At 36.7% G+C, this 17,103-nt stretch overlaps 1 protein-coding gene across 1 annotated transcript; it reads left to right on the top strand.

Moving 5' to 3' along the window:
* Positions 1-9,284: 9,284 nt before the first annotated feature.
* On the top strand, positions 9,285-16,104 carry LOC108671587 (protein kinase C-binding protein NELL1). Its single transcript, XM_018159149.2, has 11 exons — positions 9,285-9,520; positions 9,957-10,052; positions 11,371-11,481; positions 11,961-12,083; positions 12,321-12,443; positions 12,994-13,101; positions 13,443-13,583; positions 14,120-14,158; positions 15,160-15,353; positions 15,630-15,695; positions 16,069-16,104. The coding sequence occupies exons 1-11, from the start codon at positions 9,448-9,450 to the stop codon at positions 16,102-16,104; spliced, it is 1,110 nt and encodes a 369-aa protein (XP_018014638.2). The 5' UTR covers positions 9,285-9,447.
* Positions 16,105-17,103: the final 999 nt, after the last annotated feature.

Here is a 17,103-nt window from a genome sequence, read left to right as displayed (position 1 = left end):
AGAAATAAAAATCATCCTATGACCTTATTGCTTCTTTGAGAAAGTCTGAAACGCAACGAAAATATTAAGAACAGCTAACAGAAAAAAACAACTTATATATATGTTATCAGTTTTAAACCTACCATTTTATTTATCAGATAATTAGTTTATGCATTGAATGGAATATTTTTATCATTTAATGCGACATGAGTAGTAAGCTTCAGTAAAAAATTTATCTTTTTCTGTGCATCAGTTATTGCCTTGATACGAGTGCTGCAAATTGCTTGTGTTTGTTTTAAACTTTAGAGCTTTGATTTAGGCCGTACCCCACGAAAATGGTTTAAATTTAATTACAAATCCTATAGATAAGATAGAGGTAAATTATGCTAATATTAAAGGAAAGTTATTTCCTGCAAAAAAGAACACAGTAAACCTGACCACAGTGCGATAAAGCCGGTTTTCTGACCTTGTATAACCTGGCTTGAATCACATCTCATAACCATCAAAAATAAAGGATGTATTCTGTAAAAATCACTCAACGTACTCAAATAGTGCGTAATTTATGCAGTAACGCTAGAAATAGGTCTAAATTTCATGTGTCATGAATGGTAGAGTGCACTTAAAAGCTGTTGAATTTTACATATAAACATTGCCTGCATTGAAACAATGATTTGGATCAACAAAAAACTAAATACATGTCTTCCTCAGCATTACCCTTCGGCACGCCGCTAACTAACTATCGGTATATGGATGGGCGAAGCTGATTTTTACGCGTAGTTTATAGTACGGCACATGGTAAATATATGGGATGCGTACAAAACTCTAGCGCGACCTCCTTTTACAGAGGAATGTAATTGTTAAGTTCTATATACGTATATAGTGATTGAAGGAAAACTTCCAACAAATATTTAATTTATTTAAAGAATTTTGTAATTTCTGCGAACCAAAGAATTTTGTATTTGTAAAGAATTTGAATTGTAAAGAATTTTGTAATTTCTGCGAACCAAAGTTCATATACGTAAAAGTGGTTTGATGCTGCACCAAGGTAGCACAGGACAGCTGACACTATTCAGGTTCTGTTCCACTCATCCTGTGAAAGTACCTACTGCTGCGTATGAAACTCTAAATATCTATTTTACCAGAAAATTTTGTGCCTGTCGAATTTCAGGGTCTAAAACTTAAAGACATTCCTACTGGAACAATTTATCGACCTAGTGGCTATGTTCAAAAAATTTATGGTAATTATAAAATTATAGGCTGTAGTAAATTGGTGAGCTTTAATAAATTTACACGCAGTTGGAAGGCAAGAAGGGTTTTATTATTAGCAATATGAGTAGTGTAGCGATATATATTCAACAATTAGCCATAGTTGAAACTGGCCGGAAAAACAAAATTGCCCGAACACTCCGAGCTTTATATAGTGACGGATAACTAGCCTGCAGCGTCCGGTCCTTTCCTGTGTTCTCGCCAAGCCGCGCACCCGCGAGATTCAACAATAAAAATTAAGCTGTGGTGTAGGTAATATACTGTGCGAGCTATCAGTCTTTGACGAATGCATGTAACGATCGACGGCCTCGTGTTTGTAACATCGGGATTGCGGTTTCATTCGCAAATATCTAGTGGAGTCTGGCTGGAATCTAGGACATTACGCCTATGTTTCACTTTTTCACTTTTATTCATGCTTGACTCGTATCTAGGAGGCTTATGATGCATGCACGCAGGCTTCATATTTAAAATGGGAACTGAAGCAACATTTATCCTTCAGTTCAATCCATCCATCTCTGAAAATTTAACATAACAGTAAAGGTATGAATATTTAAAATATACTTTCGGTTAAAAGAAACTCTATTCAAACATGTTGCAGGTGAATGGTCATGGGAAGTTTTTGAAGATATTTATCACGAGTAAAATCTTGCCTCATATATCAATGAGTCATTTTACAAAACATGGGCGGAGGAAATTATTACTCACTCTCTCAAATCAGAAGTCAGCAAGACGACGCACAATGCAACCGATAAACTAAGATGGTTGTAGCCGACTGAGGAAGTTGCGAATTTACTGTTGAGAACTTTAAATAAATATATTATTAAATTCATTAGCAGCTCCTACAACAAATATCATTGCCCGCATCAGTCGATGTTTCAGTCATTCGCTCCATTTAATCAAATTGGAAAGCATTGATTTACGCAGTATCGATTTAGAGTATTTATTAGTGTATTAAATTTACGCTAATACGTCTTATTGTGTTGACAACAGCTGAGTTTATATCGGCTGGACCTCATGCATACACATTTCAGTTTCGTAATTATCATTCTGGTTTTATTAAACTTTAATCTCACCATATCGGTGAAATCATTTCCATCGGGAAAATAAGTTGCGCAGTCCATGGTAGCAGCCAACCGTAATTGAGCATAAACTTGATACCGGTTTGGCGTGTCTTATTGATTTATTGATAACGGTTGGTTTGGCGCCTCCTTTAAAAGTGTTCATTGATAAGCTGGCTTTAATGACAAAGAATACATATCTATTTTTTCTTACGTTCAGTAGCGAGTTTCAAAATAAGTTTTACGTGATACTAATTGCGGCACCCTTGGTTGATAGTTTTTAATTAAGTTTTTTATCTTCCTGCAGATAAAAACATCTTGTATCCTGTCACGGAATGCGGCCCCAACGCTGATGCAAAGACGTGCGAGTGCAAGGATGGATGGGCGACGGATAGCGTCACAGGGCTCTGCATTCAGGGTTAGAATAAATAATTTTTCAAAAAAACATTTAATTATCTGCTGGAAGCATTCATCTAAATTCCTTCAATGTTGTACGGTCGTTCGAGAACGCTAAGGATTTTCATAAACTGGGATGATTGCATTTATTTCAGAGGCATGAATCATTTTTCATGGATTCACGATGATAGAGACCATGAATTTTCTCAGAGGAAAATAGTTTTCAAGAAACCTTGGTAACGAAAGTTCGCATTTGAATTTAAATATCAGTCAAAAATAAAAAGCTGAATAATTGAAATTATTCAGACTGAAAAACGCTCCTCTTAATTTGATTACATTATTTAAAGACATTTCACTAAATCTGGATGAAGGTTAAAGTGAAATTCAAGCTTCGATATTGAGTTCGGTAGAATCAGTTTCATACTAATTGATTATTGGCTGGTAAAACTTGGATGGAATATTGTTCGTGATAAGTGCTCTAAATTTGGACGATTCTTGTGGAAGGGAAAGGAAGTGCGTGAAGTTGCCAGGTGTCGTACACTGCGCATGTCTCGATACTCAGTACAAGGCCAGCGACACGCACTGCGTTCGTGAGTACATTTTGTCTGGCTGAATAATCCAAGGTTACATTAAATTTGATTCTTTACTTTATATTCATGCTCTAAATATTATATGACAAGAATTTTAATCAATTGAATGTAAATATCTTCCTTTCTTATTTAGCTGAGACTGAAATTGGACTTTCGCAATCGAATGATGTAATGTTTTACATAAGTATGAGTCTCTCGTGTAACGGAAATAAAATGAATTGCACTGTTTACTGACAGCATACAACGAGTGTTCGAACCCTATGTGGAACGACTGCGCCCAAAGATGCATTGACGACACCGTTGGCTACCACTGCAGCCTCTGCGCCGAGGGCTTCGAAGGCGACGGCACACACTGCGAGATTAGTACGTACAGCCACGTTTATAGTATCCAATCAAAACCGAACATAAAAGTGAAGTTACTCAGATTCATTCAAGATAGTTGTGGTTATAATTTTATTTTTATCGTTCGAAACTTGAGAGTAATCATTCATATGATAAATCGCTAAGGCCTAAGGGATAAATAATATATCAATAATTTCGAAATCCATACAAAGTTTAAAGCCAAGTTACGTTACGCCATTTTTATGTCCTGTTGCGATTTATTTCTTCGTTTATCTTCACCATTCCCATGTTTCAATGAGTACGCCGGAATAAGACAGGAAGTTTAAATCCCTAAATGTTTCACTTTCTAGGCGTAAATATATAAATAATAGAATCATTAGGGATATTAATGGAGTTCATGCTTAGAGTTGAAGTTAAATCCTGGCAATGACGTCTCAATTGCTAATTTTTTCAAGATTTTGAGGCTATTCCACATTATGAGGCTACACTGAATTACGAGGTTATTCATGACTGTGAAGGTATTTATCACCGTGAAAAATGCGACGAATAGTGAAATTGTTTCTGAATTTCAGAGGAGAATTACATCGATTGTTCGAACGAGACATTCGTGTGCTACCAATTCGCAAATGGCTCCGTTGCTGGTGAATTTCCACGGATTGGATTCCTTGCTGACGGCACGGGTGAGAAAATGAAATCTCGGTTGTAATAATTCCGAAGTTTGTTGCAGATATTACTCTGAGTGCCACCAGTAATCGGATTTAATGTTCGAAAACATCACTGGTTCTTATTCGTTACGTAATTTACCGATTTAGGTATTACCTGGAATATTTTATAGGAGCACCTGTTAACTAAGATTGGTATACGTAGATAAATTTCAGACATGTTGATAATCTGGAGTTTATTCGTAATGAGAATTTCATAATGTTCCTTTTCGCTCACAAGTAATAATATTGAATCGAGCGTTCTTTTTCATCCATGTACCTTTGGAAGACGGCTCGAATTCGAACCTTTAATCAATGTTTTTTCCAATGCAGATAAAGACGAATGTGAGGAGCTGACGAACCCGTTCTGCTGGCCAAACTCAGTGTGCGTGAACTTGGATGCTGGAGGCGGTTACGAATGTCGGTGCAAGTCTGGATACACGGACTACAACTCCACCCTGAGGGAGTGTATTTGTGAGTGACTGATTGACCTTTACCTCGAAAACATTGTAGGGTTTAGGGTGGGAAAGGTAATTATATTATATGACAAAGCCTTTTGAGGGAATTAAAATTTGAATGCATGTCACCTCCATTGGAGAATATATTCTCATATATCTAATTATATTCTACTCTAATATATTCTAATATATAATATGTCTAAGCAGTCTTCATCCACTTGGGAATATATCTCTAAATTTGTTCAATCTGCCTGGAATGTTTTATGGAACACAACTCCGTCACTTAAATATTTGTATTAAAATTCATTATGGAAGTGTATTCTCTTTGCGTCGATTTTCACTGATTTTCTCGGTGAAATTCTTTGCAATAAGTCTCTTAATTTGGGAATTATGTCGATTTATTAAATATTTTTCGTGCCGAGTTTGAGCCATACGGCTCAAACATTATTCAATTCCTCCATCGCTAGGGGTTAATTTTTTTAAACTTATTTTCATGTTCACGATCACGCCATAACATGCAAGGTCAAAGTGAAAAATGCAAGGAATTAATAAATAATTTTATTTTCAGTCATTGACCAGCCGCATTGCAGTGGATGCGCTTGTGAAGGTGAGATCTCGGATCAAAACTGCAACAAATGAGAAAAAAACGGCGGAAAGTTTATCGCTTGCATACCATCAAAATGCCAGATATGATATTATTCTTAATTTTATTCTTCATGACTCTTCGCTGCAATATCTACACTAATATTAACTTATGTTAAATTGCGATTTATAAACCAATATATCCCAGTTTTATATGCTTCTGTGATTTATCTTTTTTAAGAAATAGTTGCCCAAAAAGGAGCCAAAACAGTTACCTGCAACTCAGTTACCTGAAGAATTTTTAAATTCTGTTTCATGATGAATTTTTAACTACAGCGTGAGTTGCGAGGTGCTCTAAATAAATGGACTCGTACCCCGCTATCTTATCACAGACTCATATTTCCGAGACTTATTGCATGAGGCAGGTATATCATTTAGCAGTCGTACGACTCCATAGCCTCTTTGTATTCTGGCCCGCACGTCTTATTTTGCAGGAGCTGCTGAAGAATCTCATGTACTATACGTAACATTTACGTTATGATGTGTATTGCATGTAGCCATATCATTTGCTTCTTCCACGAGTTTCGTACTGGAAGTTTTCTCTGCGTTTCTGTTTAGCTTGTACCCACATATCCTTCTTCGGTATCTCCTTTTCATTTTTTGTGGCGCTAGTATTTAATCTACTTACATTGTGGTGTTGGACCGGTGCTAAACCGGTCCAAGTTTAGAGTTTACCTCGCAAGCTCTAACTAATAGGGCGTTTGGGAAATCCAGACATCAAGCTAACGGTTTTATAATGGATTCAACAAGATGTGAGTGGTTTTCTAACAATTGAGACATCAAGACTTCGAGCTCAAGTTGAAGTTGTTGAAAAATGTATAAAAAATATAAATGGAATATCATTGATTATTTTATCAATACATGCAAATGAGCTTTTTCGAGGGCATTTGAGGCTATGTTTTTAGAAATTGAATAAAATACACATGCCCAATTTTGTTCCGTGCAGACGTGTGTGCGGACGAGACTTGTAACGAACGCGGCTTGGTTTGCGATTCCTCCGTGTCGTGCGCCTCAGACTGCGTGCCAAGTCTTGAAGACGTCGTCTTGACGCTTCCTGTCAAGACGACGGGGTTCTACACCGGCACTCTCACCGTTGGCGTACCACAGTTCAACTACCATGCAAACAACGTCCATAAGGCAGTGAGATGTACCCTTTTAAACCATCGCAGTTTGGTGAATAATTTATCACGAAGCGGGTACTATCCCCTACCTTTTCATTTTCTAGAATGATTAACTGACTTCTTGATTTCAGATGACATCACAAATCAAAATATACTGTTGAGGATTACAATAAATTTTTAGCAGACGCTGAACGTAAGTGTGTTTACTTTCTTGTAATTTTCGACTAAGGCTCAGAGTGTTATTATTGTCTATAACCTGACATTGTCTGTATTCCAGCTGAGTGCAGTCCTTGGAAGGGACGTTCAAGTGCGCAGCAGAAGTAACGCTGTATTCGAGTTTTCGGTAATTGAGTAATCGTGACGATTCGAAATAAAATTTGAAACGATAACAATAATCAGGAAGATATTACCATATCCTTGAAAATAATAAAAAGTTGACTGTCGACTTAGTCCGAACGAAACGAATTTACCGCAATAGAAAGAAATTGAATTTTATCGAGGCTTTCCTCTTCCTACTTTAATAAACAGGGTTCTAGTTTGGTTTCATGTAAACTTTACTGTATCGTCCAAGTCTGTACATTATTTTCCCATTATTCATTGGAATTAAACCGCGAATTTTACAATAATTTCCCTGTTACCTCGACCACTCTCATCTAGGATTGCTATTTGTATTAAAAAGACATTTCATGTCGTTACATTGGGCAGGTGATGACTTCAAGCGGCAGGCTGGCGAACACCAAGCCTGACGATATTGTTCAGCTGCTCCAAGCAGCCTGCCTCAACATCAGCAACTCTGACTCTTGCGCCCTCCCCAGCGGGGTTATTACTGCCCACGACAACATCATCGTCAGGGTCGAAGGTTATAATCCAGCAGATTTTTTGAGTACATTTATTCATTTATCATTGGATTCGTATCTTCAATACTGAACTAAGGTCATAACAAATACAAATGTGAAACAAGCTAGTTCATACAGTGGGATCTTCATCTGTCGCCAATTAAAACTTTAGAGAACTGCTCTTGATCTTGTCATGAAACTCATTCTCGGCTCTCCTCATGAGCAGATCTCTCTCCTCATGAGCAAATCTCTCTTCTCATGAGCAGATCTCTCTCCTCATGAGCAGATCTCTCTCCTCATGAGCATCTCCTCATGAGCAGATCTCTCTCCTCATGAGCAGATCCAGATCTCTTTCCTCATGAGCAGATCTCTCTCCTCATGAGCAGATCTCTCTCCTCATGAGTAGATCTCTCTCCTCAAAAGCAGATCTCTCTCCTCATGAGCAAATCTCTCTTCTCATGAGCAGATCTCTCTCCTCGTGAGCAGATCTCTCTCCTCATGAGCAGATCTCTCTCCTCATGAGCAGATCTCTCTCCTCATGAGCAGATCNCATGCCATCGCCCCAGCATTATGCCATCGCCCCCGGATCATGCCATCGCCCCCGCATCATCTCGCCCCTTGAAGTGGCCACTCCCGATAAGGCGCCCGCTGAGTCTCACTCCATGATGCATATGCATTGGGTGACAAATACAGAAGTGGTCAAGTTAATTAGCAGTCGAAAAAAAGCGCTTGTTGTCTTGGGACTTTGCTTGTATCTATAAAGGTCATCCTTAATCTTTTAAATTCACATTGGAAGAAATGTGATAAGTTGCTCCCACCGATGAACAAAAAATATTGTGGAGTGAAACGGGCCAAACTAAATAGTGAATTACTAGAACCCAAATGATAACCTTCGTCTTCTGACCGAAATTATATTATTATCAAATATAAGGATTTAGACAATATATGGTAATTTACGTCTGTGATACAGAATTTAAATTAATAAAGTATCAAGTTTTCCTGTTGGAAATAGTCACCACAATGAGGTCAGCCATCACTCCAAGAACCTAGTTGTTGAATGATAAATAAAATAAATAATCAGCGAAAGGCAGAAGAAACAAACTGTCAGGAAACGGCAAACTTAAACTTAGCAGCTGCTTACTGATTGGCAGCTAACATGACCGTGGGAATGTTCGCATTTTGAATATCAGTGACAGCAGTGGATGTGAAGTGAATATAAATTATAAACAATGTGAAAAAATTTCATGGTATATTAAATTAAATATGGTATATCAATTTGAATATTAGTGACAGCAGTGGATGTGAAGTGAATATAAACTATGAGAAAAAATTTCATGGTATATTAAATGAAAGCTTCAACTATAACTATTAAGAGCTGTTACTAACGAAAATTTTTTTCTTATGTGTAGAAAGTCAGTTGCAATATCCCCTTTGTTATCTTGAGTAAATGCATGACACGTACGTATAGGCCATATCAGTAGAGATAAGGCGCAAGGCTCGACAGTTGAAGTCTGTGCCACGGCCGTGTCGGTCGAAACTTGCGCTGCGTGATAGGAGTAATGGAAATATAAGCTTATATTTTTCAAATATCACAAAATTATTTCTGCCTACGGCATGTTTCTGTAGTTTAGTTTCAAAATTTGTGTACGTTTAAAAATATTTGAACCGGAGTTCTAATATCATGACTATTTTATCCTCGATCGTAAAAATTTGTAAATTTGAAGCTTGTGTGATCCTTGATATCACAAGTATGATTGCCAATCATCGGCCTTCGTCTAGTATTAATGATTAAAAATTATAGAATCTATCCAGGATAATGGTTACATAATTTTCGTAAAGAATATTCAAAGTGAAAGAATGAGATTTCTGGAGAGATGAAATGTGCTGTTTTGTGCAGAAAATGATAGCCAAGAGATAAATTATGGCAATATTTGAATAAATAGAAAATAGCGAAGCAGGAAATATTTTGGCAGCTGTTTTAATCTATATTGGAATCTTATCAATTCAGCATCACCTTAAATATTTTTGAGACAATACTAGCTATTGAACGGAACTAAAATGGGCGCTGCCATGGTATTTTTTATGCTGTGCATCATTTCTGGAGGCATGACGAGCACCCTGGAGGTGGAAGGTATGAAATATATTCATGTTACTCAAATGTTCATAATATCTTTATCTTCTTCTATTGAGTAGTAATATAGAGCCCTTTTTTGCATGTTAGATATCATGACCTAATTCTCCATTGGAAATGCAAATTTAACCAAAGCAATTACAACTTAATTACATGATAATTCTCAGTTTAAATTAAATCGATAGTTGAAAATTAATTTATCCATATTGGCAGTATTTTTGCAGGACACGAAACTCAGGCTTCCCTAAGTGAACCAAAAAATCTCTATGCACAATTGACTTTGATTAGATTTGATTTTTAATATTGAGATTTAATAAGAATTGAAGGTTTCTCATACACTTTTCTGATTGATTGAAAATTTTAAGAAGTTCATGAGAGTAAATCCTTGGAGTTTAATCGTACTGTATTTATAACATTTTTACAACATTTACCATAGGTTTCTGCAACGTGCAAGTGTCGGTACAGTCTGGCTCCTCGTGCAAATGTCGAACATCGTCGCTGCTCTACGACTACTCAGTCAACGACTGCGTTGGTCAGGGGAGACTGCAGCAATATTTGTTATGATTCTCACTGCACACATTTTTCGTAATATTCTAAATTAATTATAAATAATCTATGAACGTCAATATTGTAATACTTTTAATTGTATTCATATTATAACGTATATGTAATTTTCTGCATACTGCTATTTCATATATACTCGGATGCTAAAATTTCGCTTGACACAGTTATCAGTGAAGTTAAGGACGGGCTCGAGTTACGCGATTTGTGCTTACCTCGTAACTCTCATTAACAAGGGAAGCCTTCTTACCTCGTATATCTCATTATTATGAAATAATTTATTTTGTATTATTTGGTTTTGCCTTGCACCGTGAACTACGTGCAGCAACGACAGAATTTGCGGTTGCTTTGCTGGGATTGATTAAGACCGAGTCACCAGCATCATAAAACTCAATATGTGTTTGTTTCCATCGTTGCTGCAATGTTTATTTATGTTCTTACTAGCGTTTGAAATTGATTGGCAATAAAGTTCACAAACGGATTAATGTCGTAAATCGAGGATTATCAGTACTAACTCCTGTATTAATTCCCAATATAATTTCAGTATTTCTATTATTAATGATACTATGAGATTAAAATGATGATAGAGAGTACAGTTCTAATTAATCGAGTTCAAATTCCCAGTTATCTTTCGCTGTATTTTCATGAGTGCGTAATCAATAGAAATAAACCAAAGAGAATATTCGACTTATCTTGCCATGGCTGAAGTGTTTTTTCATTATTTACAGCTTCACTAAAAAGTTCACAGAAAGCCGCACATGTGATAAATCGAGAGCTTAGCTTCGTTTTAGAGCATCATGAAACTGTTGAAGTTACAATTGTTATTCAGTGTGCAAAACTGGCTTCTTGTTCTTCATCCCAGTCAATCAGGTCTTGATCGATCGATGAAGATTAGGGCGGATCGATGAAGAAATTAATGCAGATTCTTGCTCGATCGACATGTATTAAACTTTAATCTCACCATATTGGTAAAGTTATAGCCATCGGGAAAATAATGAGTTGCGCAGTCCATGATAGCAGCCAACTATTATTGAGCATAAACCTGAAAACGGTTTGGCGCCTCGCATTGATTTATTGATAACGGTTGGTTTGGCGCCTCCTTTATAAGTATTCATTGATAAGCTGACTTTAATGACAAGGAATACATTTTTCACTACTATTTTTTCTATACTATTTCTATACTTTTTTCTTCTTACGTTCAGTAGCGAGGTTCAAATTAATTTTTACGTGATATTAATTGCGGCTTCCTTGGTTGATAATTTTTAATTAAGTTTTTAATCTGCTTGCAGCTAAAGACATCTTGTATCCCGTCACGGAATGCGGCCCCAACGCTGATTTGCAGACGTGCGAGTGCAAGGATGGATGGGCGAGGGATAGCGTCACAGGGCTCTGCATTCAGGGTAGGAATAAATAATTTTTCAATAAAACATTCAATTATCTGCTGGAAGCATTCATCTAAATTCCTTCAATGTTGTACGGTCGTTCGAGAACACTAAGGATTTTCATAAACTGGGACGGTTGCATTAATTTCGAGGCATAAATCATTTTTCATGGATTCACGATAAGAGAAACCATAAACGAGGAAAATAGTTTTCAAGAAACCTTAGTAACAAAAGTTCTTCTTTGAACTTAAATTCCATGTTACAAATACAGAACTGAATGATTGAATTCAGTCTGAAAGGAGCTTCTCATTCATTAGATTTTATTATTTAAAGACATTTCACTAAATCTGGATGAAGGTTACAGTGAAATTCAAGCTTCGATATTGAGTTCGGTAGAATCAGTTTCATACTAATTGATTATTGGCTGGTAAAACTTGGAGGGAATATTGTTAGTGATAAGTTCTCTAAGTTGATCGGTGTTCACGTTCGTCTGGCAGAGGCGGAACAATGTCAGGCCGATTCCTGTGCAAAGGACGACGAGAAATGCGTGGAGTTGCCTGGTGTCGTACACTGCGCATGTCTCGATACTCAGTACAAGGCCAGCGACACGCACTGCGTTCGTGAGTACATTTTGTCTGGCTTATAAATCCAAGGTTATATGAAATTTGATTCTTTGCTTTATATTCATGCTCTAAATATTATATGACAAGAATTTTAATTACTTGAATATAAATATCTTCTTTTCTTATTTAGCTGAGACTGAATTTGGATTTTCGCAATGGAATGATATAATGTTTTACATAAGTATGAGTCTCTCGTGTAACGGAAATAAAATTAATTGCTCTGTTTACTGACAGCATACAACGAGTGTTCGAATCCTATGTGGAATGACTGCACCCAAATCTGCCTTGACGACACCGTTGGTTACCACTGCCTCTGCGCCAAGAACTTCGAAGGCAACGGCACACACTGCGAGATTCGTACGTCTAGCCACGTTTATAGTATCCAATCAAAACTGAACATAACAGTAAAGTTACTCAGATTCATTCAAGATAGTTGTGATTATAATTTTATTTTTATCGTTCGAAACTTGAGAGTAATCATTCATATAATAATTCGCTAAGGCCTAAGGGTTAAATAATATATCAATAATTTCGAAATCCATAAAAAGTTTTAAGCCAAGTTACGTAATGCCATGTCTATGTCCTGCTGCGATTTATTTCTTCGTTTATCTTCACCATTCCCATGTTTCAATGAGTACGCCGGAATAAGACAGGAATTTTAAATCCCTATATGTTTCACTTTTTGGGCGTAAATATATAAATAATAGAATCATTAGGGATATTAATGGAGTTAATGCTTAGAGTTGAAGTTAAATCCTGGCAATGACGTTTCAATTGTTAATTTTTTCACGATTATAAGGCTATTCCAGATATGAGGCTACACTGAATTACGAGGCTATTCATGATTGTGAAGGTATTTATCATTGTGAAAAATGCGACGAAGAGTGAAATTGTTTCTGAATTTCAGAGGAGAATTACATCGATTGTTCTAACGAGACATTCGTGTGCTCTCGATTTGCAAATGGCTCCGTTGTTGTTCAATTTCCACGGATTGGATTCCTTGCTAACGGCACGGGTGAGAAAATGAAATCTCGGTTGTAATAATTCCAAAGTTTGTTGCAGATATTACTCTGAGTGCCACCAGTAATCGGATTTAATGTTCGAAAACATCACTGGTTCTTACCTGTTTGGTAATTTACCGATTTATTTACAACCTGGAATATTTTATAGGTGAACCTGATTAAAATACAACAATTCCTGACATGTTGATAAACTGAGTTTATTTTTAACAAGAATTTCATAATGTTATTTCTCGCTCACAAAAAATAATGTTGAGTCGAGTACCTCATTTCATCCATTCACCAATTAGAAGACGGCTCGTATTCGAACCTTTAATCAATGTTTTTTCCAATGCAGATAAAGACGAATGTAATGAGCCGCAGAACACGTTCTGCTGGCCAAACTCAGTGTGCGTGAACTTGGATGCTGGAGGCGGTTACCAATGTCAGTGCAAGCCTGGCTACACGGACTACAACTCAACCCTGAGGGAATGTATTTGTGAGTGACTGATTGACCTTTACCTCGAAGACGTTTTAGGGTTTGGAGTGGGAAAGGTAATTATAATATATGACAAAGCCTTTTGAGGGAATTAGATTTGAATGCATGTCACCTCCAATGGAGAATATATTCTCATATGTCTAATTATATTCTGATCTAATATATGTTATAATATATAATATGTCTAAGCAGTCTTCATCCACTTGGGAATATATCTCTCAATTTGTTCAATCTGCCTGAAATGTTCTATGCTAAAAGTTGAAAAATTTGTTACACAACTCCGTCACTTAAATAATTGTATTAAAATTTATTATGGAAATGTATTCTCCTTGCGTCGATTTTCACTGATTTTCTCGGTGAAATTCTTTTAAATTGGTCTCTTAACTTGTGAATTATGTTGATTTATTAAACATTATTACACTCCTCCATCAGAGAGGGTTAATTTTTAAACTTTATTTTCATGTTCACGATCACGCCATAACATGCAAGGTCAAAGTGAAAAATGCAAGGAATTCATAATTAATTTTATTTTTCAGTCATTGACCAGCCGCATTGCAGTGGATGCGCTTGTGAAGGTGAGATCTCGGATCAAAACCGTAACAAATGAGAAAAAAAACGACTGAATGTTTATCGCTTGCATATCGTCAAAACGCCAGATATAAAATTATTCTTTAATTCAACCTTCGTGACTCTTCGCTGCAATATCTACACTAATATTAACTTATGTTAAATTGCGATTTCTAAACCAATATATGCCAGTGTTATGTGCTTCTGTGATTTATATTTTTTAAGAAAGAGTTCCCTGAAAGTAGCCAAAACAGTTACCTACAACTCAGTTACATGAAGAATTTTTTTCAAATTCTGTTTCATGATGAGTATGTAACTACAGCGTGAGTTGCGAGGTGCTCTGATTAAATGGACTCATACCCCGCTATCTTATCACAGACTCATATTTGCGAGACTTATTTAGCAGGTATATCATTTAGCAGCCGTATGACTCCATAGCCTCTTTTTATTCTGGCCGCACGTCTTATCTTGCCGGAGCTGCAGAATCTCATGTACTATACGTAACATTTACGTTATGATGTGTATTGTAGCATATCACTTGCTTCTTTCACGAGTTCCATATAACAACACTCTCATACTGGAAGTTTTCTCTGCGTTTCAGTGTGGCTTGTACCTACTATCTTTCTTATGTTTCTCGTTTTCATTTTTTGCGGCGCTAGTATTTAATCTACTTATATTTGTGATGTTGGACCGGTGCTAATTAAAGTATTTTAGGGTTTATCTCGCAAGCTCTAAATAATAGGGCGTTTGAGAAATCTAGGCGTGAAGCTATATGGTTAAATGATTGGATTCAACAAGGTGTGAGTGGCGTTTCATCTTGTATTTTTCTAACAATTGAATGATCAAGACTTCAAGCTCAAGTTGAAATTGTTGAAAAATGTATAAAAAAATATATATGGAATATTCATGATAACATTATCAATACATGCAAATGAGCTTTTCCGCGTGCATTTTAGGCTACGTTTTTGTAAATTGAATAAAATACACATGCCCAATTTTTGATCTACAGACGTGTGTGCTGACGAGACTTGTAATAACCAAAGCTTGGTTTGCGATTCCTCCGCGTCTTGCGCCTCAGACTGCGTGATAAGTCTTGCAGACACCGTCTTGACGCTTCCTGTCACCACCGTGGGGTTCTACACCGGCACTCTCACCGTCGGCGTACCACAATACAACTACCATGCAAACAACGTCCATAAGGCAGTGAGATGTACCCTCTTAAACCATCGCAGGTTGCTGAATAATTTCTCACGAAGCGGTTAGTTTCCCTTACACATTCATTTTCTGGAATGATTAACTGACTTCTTGATTTCAGATGACATCACAAATCAAAATAAACTGTTGAAGATTCTAATTACTTTTTAGCAGACGCTGAACGCAAGTTTGCGTCTGCTAAAAATAAATAAAAATAAATAAAAATTTTATATTAAGGCTCAGAGTGTTATTATTGTCTATAACCTGATATTGCCTGTATTTCAGTTGAGTGCAGTCCTAGGAAGGAACGTTCAAGTGCGCAGCAGAAGCAACGCTGTATTCGAGTTTTCGGTAATTGAGTAAAAGTGACAATTCGCAATCAAATTTGACACGATAATAATATTCAGAAAGATATTACCATACCTTTATAGTAATGAAAAGTTGAATGTCGACTTGAGTCCGAACGAAACTAATTTACCGCAATAGAATGAAATTGAAGATGGCTCGTGATTTTAGCAAAGCTATCCTCCTCCTACTTCGATTAACAGGGTTCTAGTTTGCTTTTATATAAACTTACTGTATCGTTCAAGCCTGTACATTAATTTCCCATGGTTCATAGGAATTAAACCGTGAATTTTACAATAGCGTCCCTGTTACCTCAACCACTCTCATCTAGGATTGCTATTTGTATAAAAAAGAAATTTGATGTCGTTACATTGGACAGGTGATGACTTCAAGCTTCAGGCTGGCGAATTCATGAGCAGATCTCTTTCCTCATGAGCAGATCTCTCTCCTCATGAGTAGATCTCTCTCCTCATGAGCAGATCTCTCTCCTCATGAGCAGATCTCTCTCCTCATGTGCAGATCTCTCTCCTCATGAGTAGATCTCTCTCCTCATGAGTAGATCTCTCTCCTCATGAGCAGATCTTTCTCCTCATGAGCAGATCTATCTCCTCATGAGCAGATCTCTCTCTTCATGTGCAGATCTCTCTCCTCATGAGCAGATCTCTCTCCTCATGAGCAGATCTCTCTCCTCATGTGCAGATATTTCCCCTCATCTCTCTCCTCGTGTGCAGATTTGTGCAGCAATTCTTCCTGCCCCGGGCCTGAGTACGAATGCACGACGCTAGAGAACGGCCGCCTCAGATGCAAGTGTAAAGAAAGCGGCACTGGCGAATACGTCATGAACTTCCAAGAAACTTGCGCGTAAGTATGCATGGAATTTTGTGAACTTTATAAAGATTTTATTGTTACCATTGTATAATATAATTATTTATGAAATTCATATATTCTATGAATTTGTACTGAGAAATTTAAATTCTGACACAAATGTATTTTATTCGCTAAGATTCCGCTAAGATTTAGCCTAATGCACATTCGCTGGCAAACTTCGGATAATGGAAATTAATCACATTGGCAAAGCATCACAATTTCATTCGAGACATTGTTGAATTTCTTGCCATCACGTAACGCATTAGCCTCTTGTTCACATTCATGTCATCAGAGCGGCTGTAAAGCAACGACATAGCATCTACGTAGTTACATTATGGTACAGACGAATTGCTAGATGAAGCTCTAAAAAATAAATATTAACTTATGAGCTTCTAATTTGTGTCATTGAGAGCAGTTTTTTTTATTTTCAATCAAACAAGACATTATTGTAATCTTGGAACATTGACTTGCTTTATATTTAACGTTGTACGTCACAATATTCTCTTATTGCTGATGCAACATTATCCAAATAACTGGATTGAATATC

The sequence above is a fragment of the Hyalella azteca genome, unplaced genomic scaffold (assembly GCF_000764305.2).
Source record: "Hyalella azteca isolate HAZT.00-mixed unplaced genomic scaffold, Hazt_2.0.2 contig5661, whole genome shotgun sequence".
Taxonomy (NCBI): Eukaryota; Metazoa; Arthropoda; class Malacostraca; order Amphipoda; family Hyalellidae; genus Hyalella; species Hyalella azteca.
This window is presented reverse-complemented; position numbering and strand designations above follow the sequence as displayed.

Bases quoted from the DNA above. Each gene is read 5' to 3' on its own strand.
- LOC108671587 (XM_018159149.2), top strand. From the start codon at position 9,448: ATGGGCGCTGCCATGGTATTTTTTATGCTGTGCATCATTTCTGGAGGC. The intron at 12,084-12,320 runs GTGAGTACATTT...GTTTACTGACAG, and splicing joins CAGCGACACGCACTGCGTTC to CATACAACGAGTGTTCGAAT. The intron at 13,584-14,119 runs GTGAGTGACTGA...TTTATTTTTCAG, and splicing joins AACCCTGAGGGAATGTATTT to TCATTGACCAGCCGCATTGC.